The sequence below is a fragment of the Agrilus planipennis genome, unplaced genomic scaffold (assembly GCF_000699045.2).
Source record: "Agrilus planipennis isolate EAB-ADULT unplaced genomic scaffold, Apla_2.0 scaffold213, whole genome shotgun sequence".
Classification (NCBI taxonomy): domain Eukaryota; kingdom Metazoa; phylum Arthropoda; class Insecta; order Coleoptera; family Buprestidae; genus Agrilus; species Agrilus planipennis.
The window spans coordinates 79,456-89,388 of record NW_020439124.1 but is presented as its reverse complement, the minus strand read 5'-3'; the positions used below and the strand labels follow the sequence as shown (position 1 = coordinate 89,388).

Genomic DNA, 9,933 nt, shown 5'->3' with positions numbered 1-9,933 from the left:
ATCCCTGGATCTCCGCTATTTAGTTTAGTTTAATTACGTTTATGATGATGATGTTAAGGTCCATTGAACATCTACCTTGTTGGCTTCGGGTCATGTTCACTGAACCTTAACAACTATCAGTATAAATTAGGATTAGTTCTCATTTAGGTTTAGTTTACTTCAGTCCCTGAAGAAGGTAACTTTGTTACCGAAAAGTGCTTCGGACAACTACAGTGTCGTGTTTTGGCGTTGGGGTTTTGAGCTATTCTGTTTGTTCTACAACAACCGCCAAAGTTTTTCCAATCTTCATATTCCGAAATTACACATCCGATTTCAAAAATTCTTTCACTATTATTTAGAATAGACTTTTAGGGTGGGGATAAGTTGCATACTATTCCGTTAAAATAATATTGTAACACAAATTAATGAAACAATAGTGGGTGGAGCCGCTGGCAGAGCCTATAGGTTAATAAGTTTTTTATTAATTGCAATATCGCACCAACATTTCGCTCCAGAAGGGGCATAAAACACCTACTTCGAGAAAAACACTTTATTACCCTATCCGCTCTGATTTTTTCATATTGAAATTAAAGGCAAAGAAATGGTATTAGTACAAATTATTCCGTTTGTGATTTTGATATTAATTTTTCAATGACGTATCTGGTATGGCACGTAATCTTGGCGAATGTGACAAATCCATTTTGTCCGAATTTTTTAAAGATTCCCCACAAGTTAGGTAATGCGTAACACAAAAAATGTAGTCAGAGACTTCTGTTTATTATATATTTTTATATACACTTGATTTTACTGATTTTTCAATTAAAAAAGATCCTAAATAAAAGGTTTCTGAATTTTTCCTCTTTATTGCAGAAGAACGAGGTCGTTGAATGCGCCGTCGCCTGTTCAACAATTTGGACCATGTGGTCGAATAATGAAAAACTCTGCTATGGTCATGTAAGTACTTGCACTTCTGTTTCTAATATGTTTGTAAGATTTCGTGTGAGACACAGTTAAACAAAGACATGTGGTACGTTAAACGGGAAAAGATGCTTAAAAACTCCTAAAAATATAGGAGGAGTAGGGGAGCAACAGGTGGTTTAGAATTTGAGCAAAATCGTAGAGATAGAGAAGTAAATATTGCGGAAGGAGACACAGCATGATGTAGATTACCGCCGCTACTGTTTTATTTGTATTACGAAGAAGACAGGGTAGCTTTAGGGATAGACACACACAGAGGGTAGGATTTTTAATCAATTAATCGGATAATTTGTCCAGTTCGAATGTAGGGCCAAAAGACTGCATCTAGCAAGGGGGAGTTAGAGATTAACTTGAAATAAAATATATTGGTTCGTGAGAGACCGTAAAAGTAGAGTTAGAATAGGAGACGAAAAACTGGAAGCCGCTGATTTTCGATATTTAGGGAGTCAGATAACTCAGGGTAAAAAAACGCTAGAGATGTAAAATAGAGAATAACGTCTGGTTGACTCGTTTTTAGAAAAAGAAATCACTTCTGCACCAATGTTAATGATTAGAAATTAGCTATATAAATATTTAGAAATTTAGAAGTGAATTATTATGGAAATTAAAAAACTTTCTAAATTCGATCCGAAAATCGTTTACAACGGGGAGTCGAAGGGCTGTTGGGGAGGGGGAACAACCTCATAGCTGTGGGGTCTTTTGGTCCCCAAGATCACAAGGACCATCTCTTTGAGGAACGAATTCGGCAGTTCGTCCAGCGACAGTCTTCCTTACTGGTTTGGGTAGTCACATATAGTACGAAGCTCGCGGCCAAACGTGAGGAATGCGGCTGATTAGTCAGTTCATTGATATCAGGCAGTACTGAGAGCGAACTTTTTGCTTGTTTGGCCAGTTTTGGTGGTTTTGCTCAAATCAAGCTGGACAACTGGATATTCAGGTCCCCACAACCATATTGATGGATGAGAAACAGGGGTGAACTTCTGCTGAATATCCAGATAGTAGCAAATCTTCTGCATTACTGAGCCAACGAACTGGGTTCCGTTATCAGAAAAAATGCTCCAGGGGATCTTGTAAAGGAGGAAACAGGACCAAACATCGGCATCAACAACTAACTTCCAAGTCTCTCCGTTTAGGCCGGTCGGTAGCAGTCCAAAGAGGTTAATTACAAAGATTTCAAAGCGCTGTCTCACGATCGGTGTTTGTAGTAAACCAGATGGCTTCTGCTTGTCTACTTTGGCAGGTTCCACATCTCCGTATATAGTTGCGGGTGTCCTTTAGGAGTCTAGGCCACTAAAAGTGTTGGCAGATTTTGTGAAAGGTACGGTCTATTGCATAATGACCGGCAGTCGGGGTGCCATGGAATTCATCGAACAGCTTGTCTTCAACAGCCCGGGGAACGACATATTGGACCTCCTAGTTATTGTTTTCGGCGGCGTAACAGTACAGGATACATCCCACTAGAAATTATTCGCGGGACAACCGTCGGCGAGACTGCTCTATGTTTCCAGACTCAAAAGATTGTATGAGTGGTTGTAATTGATGATCGCAAGTTGTTGCCGCTGACATCGGTCACTAGGGTGTAGTGTTATTCAGGATCTGTTTATTTGAAGATCGAGGCGGAGGTCAAGGCTTGTTTTAACTTCCTGAAATTGTTCGTGTAAGGGTCCTTTATGTCCAAGGCAGAGTCCTACTTGGCTAGTCTGGATAAAGGACGGGCGATAGCGAGGAAACCAATTTCTAGCATGATCATGAGGTTCCCAAGGCTAGAACAAATACTATGAAGAGTGATGATGTGTCCCAGATATTTAACTTTGGCACACACGAAATTGCACTTGTGTTGGTACATCCGCAGGGTAAATTCCTCAATGTGTTTTGAAGCAACAGTGTAGCTCGGAAACGTGACCCTGGAAGATGCGAACCTGGACGATAATGTAATGGGATTGTGGAAAAATGTCCGCCCAATGGAGGTGTCCGTTTATAAGGAATTATAACCAAATGTATTTTTGGTGCGGAATCACAGATACTGCCGGTGTATTAACTTTGTCCGTTGGGTCCGTTTATATCTTGTCCGCCCAAAAGAGAGTCTGTTCAAGAAAGGTTAACTTATTTGGGATTTTCTATTACGTAATTCGGGACTACTAAAAACTATCTGCTTATAAGAGAGTTGTTTGCTTAAAATTAGTGGAGGCGTCCGTTATGACGTTATAACAGATTTCAATGTAACAATGTTAGTTTAAAAAAACCAATTTTAGCTTTAATTTTCTGCTTGAATTTGCATAAAATTGTACCGTTTAACTGAACTGTTGTTGTCAATTTGTTTCCAATGACGAAATATTTATAACTAACGTGCATTATTTTCTATTTGAATAGATCGATAAATATCAACCGTTGATGCGAATTAAGCGTGAAGGCGGCGGTAGATAGTTTAGTTTTTGTTTGATAACGTGCTGACATGGGCACATGCTATTTTGTTTTGCCGTTTTGCGTCGGTTAAGTGATTGATGAAGTTAACTTACCGTTTATCCGTATCTAATAATCGTATGTGTATTGTTGATATTGAACTATCGATAGAAATAATATGACTCGAATTGTTTGGTAAGACTTTTTATGGATTTAAAGATTTAAAGTGCGCTGGCGCTCGGCGAAACATTTAAAGTTTAAATAGTTGAATACCTTTAATGGCGGAGCAGAATGGTAGGGTGCTTTTGGAATGAGAATAGTTCGGTAGTTTTACAATGTACAAAAATTTTTAATCAGAGAAATGCAAATTTAACAATGAAAGTTTGAAGATCATCGTCATGAAAAACAGAACGCATGAGTTCGATTGAAAGTCTTGCTGTATCCGATGTGATACCATTTTCTTGGAGTCAAAAATTTATAATGTTACTTGTTAGCCAAGAGGTTAGCATTAGGAAGGATACTGGTTCGATTCCTGCTTCGTTTGTTCTGATCTATCTTTTTCTATACGTTTCGTAGATCACAAAGGCAAATGCTGGAGGTAGTAATATTCCACACATAATCATTTACTCTCTTCTATCTTCATTTTCTCCATCTGATCTCTCTCACAGCAGCTACAGATGTACTAGGTCTTAAACTAAACGAAATTAGGAAACCCTGGATAACAAACGCGATTGTAGAATTAATAGAAGAAAGGCGGAAGTACAAAAACAGGACAGATGTAGAAGGGCAAAAAAGATATAAGGATATAAAGTGGGAAATAATTAGGAAGTGTAGGGCAGCTAAGGAAAAGTGGATTGATAGGATGTGCAAAGAAGTAGAAGAAAAGTTTGAAGTAGTTAGAACCGATGAGGCTTACAGTATAATTAAAAGGAATTTTAGAGATGTAGAATACAGTAGTAATAATATAAGAAACGATGCAGGGGTAATTGTGATAGAAAATGAGGAAAAGGCAGATATGAGGAAAGAATATTTAGAGAACCTATACGTATGCCATGAAGTAGGAGAAATATTAGAGAAGGAAGATAGTGTGGAGATAGATGAGCTAGGTTATCCCATAATGAAAGAAGAGTTCGATGTAGCATTAAAAAACTTAAAGAATAATAAGGCACTAGGCGTAGATGGGATACAGGGGGAAATTCTAAAACGTACAGGACAAGAGGTTAGGGATCGTATGTTTAAGTTAGTTAGTCACATTTACGAAACGGGGAAAGTCCCAGAGGATTATAAACGAAACGTGGTAGTAACCCTTTATGGGTAACAATGGAGAAAACGATAGAAAAAGAAAGAGTGCATATAGGATTTGTAGATGTAGAAAAAGCTTTTGACAATGTTAAATGGAACAAGATGTTAAATATACAAAAAAAATATATAGGGTTGAGTTGCAGATATAGAAGAGTGATACTTAGTTTGTATAAAGAGCAACAGGCAGTTATAGAGCTGGACCTGCAACGTAGAGAAGTAAATGTTAGGAAGGGAGTCAGACAAGGATGTATACCGTCACCTCTACTTTTTAATTTACATCAACATCATTAAAGACAGTACAATTGTAGGAATAGATATAGTTAATGCCCAATATCGGCCCTTCATTCAGTTGTTGATCAAGATTTCTTCTTGATTTTCACTTTTTATTTTTATATAAATGCACTTTAGATTTAGATAAGTTGTAAATTGTTCATTGGTTTTCTTTTTTATTAACCTTCGTATTAATACTTTTTGAAAAATAATTCATAGAAAATCCACCTAATTTCCTATTTGTGGGCTTTTTTGATTAATTGGCCATGAACGATGACATCTGCATGAGCGGCCTTGGTTAGTATTATTTTGAAATAGGAGAAAAACAATACGGCAATCTTTCTTTTCTTCGAGCTTGCTACTGTTACTGTATTATTTGCCTAAAGGTATTTATGATACTCACTAAAGAATTTTTAAAAAATTAATTGCATACACTTACCTGTTCGGTGCTTCGTAAGATTGAGGAAAATAATTCGGCCAAGGCGAATGCACGTTTAAGTGCAAATAAATCAATAAGGAGTTTGGACAGATGAGGTCGAGCGTTTCTTCGTCTTTTTAGCGTTAATTTTATTTGCTATTTGAGTAAGTTAAGTACGAGATTAGTGGTTCGTTTAAAAGCCTTACAAAGGTCGTTTTGTTAATTGATAAAAAAGTTGAGGCGACCACAACAGAAAACGTGCTTATCTGCTTATATCGAGTAAACATTATTTGATTCCAATTTCCAAGGAATTGTGTCGAAGCATGAAAACACAGACGTGCATCGTATCAGATATGTATAGTCCATTTCAATTTGTTAGAATTGTGACCTTGAAGAAATCTGCGCGAAGATAGAAAGAATACATACTAGAGGTGAGCAAGACAGAAATAGTTGGAACAAACTTGAACGAATAGAGCTCTCGATGGGCGGTCTTAGGAGATCGGCTAGAACTGTACAGTACTAGACGAAAATGTTTAGCAATTTCTTAAAACAAAAATGTATATNTTGTAGGTGTAAACCTACATGCATTCACTATTTTATTTATAGTTATATAAAAAAAGTGCCTACGAGTCATGCTAATAAACAAATTTGATTTTTAAAAAATTCCGGTACCGGGAATCGAACCCGAGCCTCCTGGGTGAGAGCCAGGTATCCTAGCCACTAGACCATACCGGATCTTCCAGCAATGTAGTTATTTCCCATATTCTAAGGGCAATGTACATTGCAATTATAATGAGTTATATAGAAATATTAACAAAAAATCGTAAATTAATAGTTTGATATATTACTAATAATAATACATTAAAGTTAGAAACTGTATAGTTTTATACTGTATTGAGCACGTGTTTGTAACGTGCGATGGTGGTGTAATGGTCAGCATAGTTGCCTTCCAAGCAGTTGATCCGGGTTCGATTCCCGGCCATCGCATCAATTTTTTGTTCGTTTTATAAATTTTAGCGCTCTTATTGTTATGATAGTCACACGTATTTAACACAGCAACTGTATACGTTTTCTGACAAAAATGTTATTGTTGGTGGATAAAATCACAAATTTCGTCAATGCATGTTACCTACCAGTCGTGTTATCTGGGTTATGGTAATTTTATATGTTAAAGTGGGTGTTATTTTTCATTGATAAATTTTTAGTTATAAGTGCGCTTGCGCTTTATTTTTGTTCTTACAATGCCACCACATAATTACATAAATAAATATCAAGCTCTGATCCATTTCCATTCACTGTAAGTTTCTGTCGCGGATGTACGTATGTACTTTTCGGTTCCTGTTAAGTGGAAATGTGGAAAACTTTCGGCTGCAATGTTTTGTTCAGTGAAAACTTTTATTGACTATTATAGCCTGGTTTTTTACTAGAGGACAATATTTTGTTTGTTCGTTTTTTGTGTGACTTATTATGGAATCGCCGTGGATTGGATCGAATGTAGACCTTTCAACTTTGCATAAATGTAGAATGATGGACAAATTAGAGTATAGGTTAAGTTGTCTTCACAGAAAAGAAGTAAACAAAAAGTCGATGGTTGTTTTCGACTTGAAGTGTGAGAGAGAAAGTTTGGAAGAGGACGAGGAATGCCATAGGCGGAGACGTAGGTCAGGCACTTGGCCGTAAGTTATTTGCTTAATTGTGTCCTTAAATTAACGGAAGTAAATCGGTTTTTTCGCTCGCTCGTTTAGACTCGTTCTTTTCTGGAAGTTTAATTACAACTTTAGATACAGAACGTGTGTTAGCTTGTTTTTTATGAATTTTTCTTCTTCGTGAATCTGACAGCAAATGTTTAATTGAGCTTTAGTTTTTTGAGAAATGAATGGTGGTAGATTTTTTAATTATTTAATATAAATTAATTGTATAATTTTGTTAAAAGGGAAAAATATTCAATAGGTAATTATGTAGTTTAGTAGAGCTTATTGAATAACTATCCCATGTGGTCTAGTGGCTAGGATACCTGGCTTTCACCCAGGAGGCCCGGGTTCGATTCCCGGCATGGGAATAGCTTTTTTTTTCTGTTTTCGAACTATTAATTCCTAATTTAAATAATTTGCAGTTAGTAGGTTATCAATAAAATGCTGTTTATATGTTTATATCACTGTTTTGTAGTAAGGTCGTGTATCTTAATACTGGAAGTGTTTCTTACTCAAATCTCCAGAAGTTAAGTGCGAAAATAATGGAGAAAAAATTAGTCAATTTTTGTCGGTGCATTAGCGTGGCAGATGATGGAGACATAAGGTTATTTCTTTCATTATTTTATTCTATTCCATTTTAAATTAATGTTAGGTGTAGCTTGTAGTTACTAAACTTCTCGATTATTATTAACCATCAGTTATGTCGTTGACTAATCATTTTAATAGAATCTCCAAGTAAGCACGTAAATGGTAACTACTTGTAATTATTAATTGTAAATGACTCTTGATCGCCTTGGAAGATTTACAATATCATTTCTTCTCATCGAGGTCAGATGAATTTTAAAATAGTTTAATAATGTAACGTTGGTCGCATTTACTATTTGTACATAATTGTTGTATAAAAGACTTTCAAATGGATCTGCCTGTAGTAATGTAATATGGGTAATTAACAAATTTCTAATTGTCGCTGTTGTTTTTGTTGCCGAGGTAAATGTGAATGTGGTACAGCGCTTTCTAATTAAGTGAGTCATTGACAAAAACTTAAGGAATGACAAAAACTGCTGATCGTTGAAAAGGCTTTCTGTTGAATGTGGAATTTAAAATATCCACTTGATGAGCAATGATTGTGTGAGAAAGTGACTTTGTCATTTGTTTATTTTTGTTGTATAATAATAACTGCCATTGAAATTGAAATATTTGAATATCCTTAATTTAAATACTTTGAAATTTAAATATTCGGATATTCCAATATCCAAATATTAATAATGATAACAATACTAAAATTATTTGCATACCTTACAGGTTTTTGCAAATTGCTTCTTTTACATTTATTTTACATCCGATAATAAATTTTCGATATCAACTAAGTCTATTCGTTAAAATGTTGGTCATTACTTTAGAATCCGTATCTAATAGCGACACTCCTCTGGAATTCTCAGGTTTATCCTTACATCCATTTTTATAAACAAGTACTATCACCGTTTTGCTCCATTTCCTTTATATTTTATTTAATAACCCATTCAACATTTTGCTATCCACGTCATTCACAGCTTTAACACATTCTACATATAGGAATTCCATCCTCTCCTACTGCTTGTCCATTTGACATTCTTCTCAATGCCTTGCTTACCCCTAAAATACTCTTTCCGTTTTTGTTTTGCGATCTCTTCTATTAGTAAAACACACTCATTCATATCATCCTCTTACCATTCTCATTTATTGTATTATCTTACGATTTTCTATCTGTATCATCCCTTCTTCGTTCATTCCATTGAACTCTGCGCCTCTTTCACTCTTGCATTCATGACCCCACATTGAAATATCATTTTAAATTGATTTCATATCATTTTCTTTCTCAATTTTTTCGGTCCTTTCTTCCAATTTTATGTACCTACTCTTTTATAATAGAAGTTCGACTCCCTTGTCTGCTTTCTATCTGTAACCTATTATCATCAACACCTCTAACACCTTCTTCTTTGTCTTTCGTTGCTGGATCATCTATTTTGTGTACGTCCTTCGTATCTGGTTCTAAGCTTATACGTCATCTTTGGTCTTTCTATTGGGCGATGCACTTATAATATGTGATTATTGAAATTCCAAGTTTTCGAATAGAAAGGAATACAATATTTTTAAAGAACTATTTTTTTCCAATCATTTTAAATCAAGATTTTAGATATTCATCTGGTAGGTAATATTAATTAATCCGAAATTACACAGAACAAACAGAATAGCTCAAAACCCCAACGCCAAAACACGACACTGTAGTTGTCCGAAGCACTTTTCGGTAACAAAGTTACCTTCTTCAGGGACTGAAGTAAACTAAACCTAAATGAGAACTAATCCTAAATTTATACTGATAGTTGTTAAGGTTCAGTGAACATGACCCGAAGCCAACAAGGTAGATGTTCAATGGACCTTAACATCATCATCATAAACGTAATTAAACTAAACTAAATAGCGGAGATCCAGGGATGGGACCGTTGTCATTGTTAAGAACAATTTGTTTATTTTTATAAATGTATAAACTTTCAAAACTGTTTAGTAAACGATTATTCCTAACTTCTTTAACTAACTTAAGGTTATTAATATTAATATTATGTCCATCAGTAAGAATATGTTGGGCAACACTAGATTTTTCTTCTCTACCAAACCTAGCATGAGCTAGATGTTCTTTAAATCTGGTTTTGATTGAACGTCTAGTTTGTCCAATATATTTTTTACTACAGTCATTACAACTAATTTCATATATCCCCGACTTTTCTAAGAATGGAATTTTATCCTTAGGGTTACCAAGGAGAGTTTGAATGGAGTTGCCATTTGAACTGTAAGCAATCCGTAAACCAAGTTTTCGAAAAATACCCTCGAGTCCGCGAGTAAATCTTGGCTCGTATGGCA

The 9,933-nt window shown here is 35.4% G+C and overlaps 1 protein-coding gene and 3 non-coding genes across 5 annotated transcripts in view; 3 read left to right on the top strand and 1 right to left on the bottom strand.

Moving 5' to 3' along the window:
- Positions 1–9,933, top strand: part of LOC108738862 (NAD kinase) — a 52,524-nt gene that overhangs the window by 12,595 nt on the left and 29,996 nt on the right. For both annotated transcript variants that reach the window (XM_018472467.2, XM_025977746.1), the window contains exon 2: positions 850–933. In XM_018472467.2, coding sequence (XP_018327969.1) covers positions 850–933 — 84 coding nt within the window. The remainder of the gene's footprint in view (positions 1–849; positions 934–9,933) is intronic.
- Trnae-cuc lies at positions 6,011–6,082 on the bottom strand. The gene has a single exon. It is a non-coding gene; the product is annotated as a tRNA-Glu (tRNA).
- On the top strand, positions 6,263–6,334 carry Trnag-ucc. Its single transcript has one exon. It is a non-coding gene; the product is annotated as a tRNA-Gly (tRNA).
- On the top strand, positions 7,335–7,406 carry Trnae-uuc. The gene has a single exon. It is a non-coding gene; the product is annotated as a tRNA-Glu (tRNA).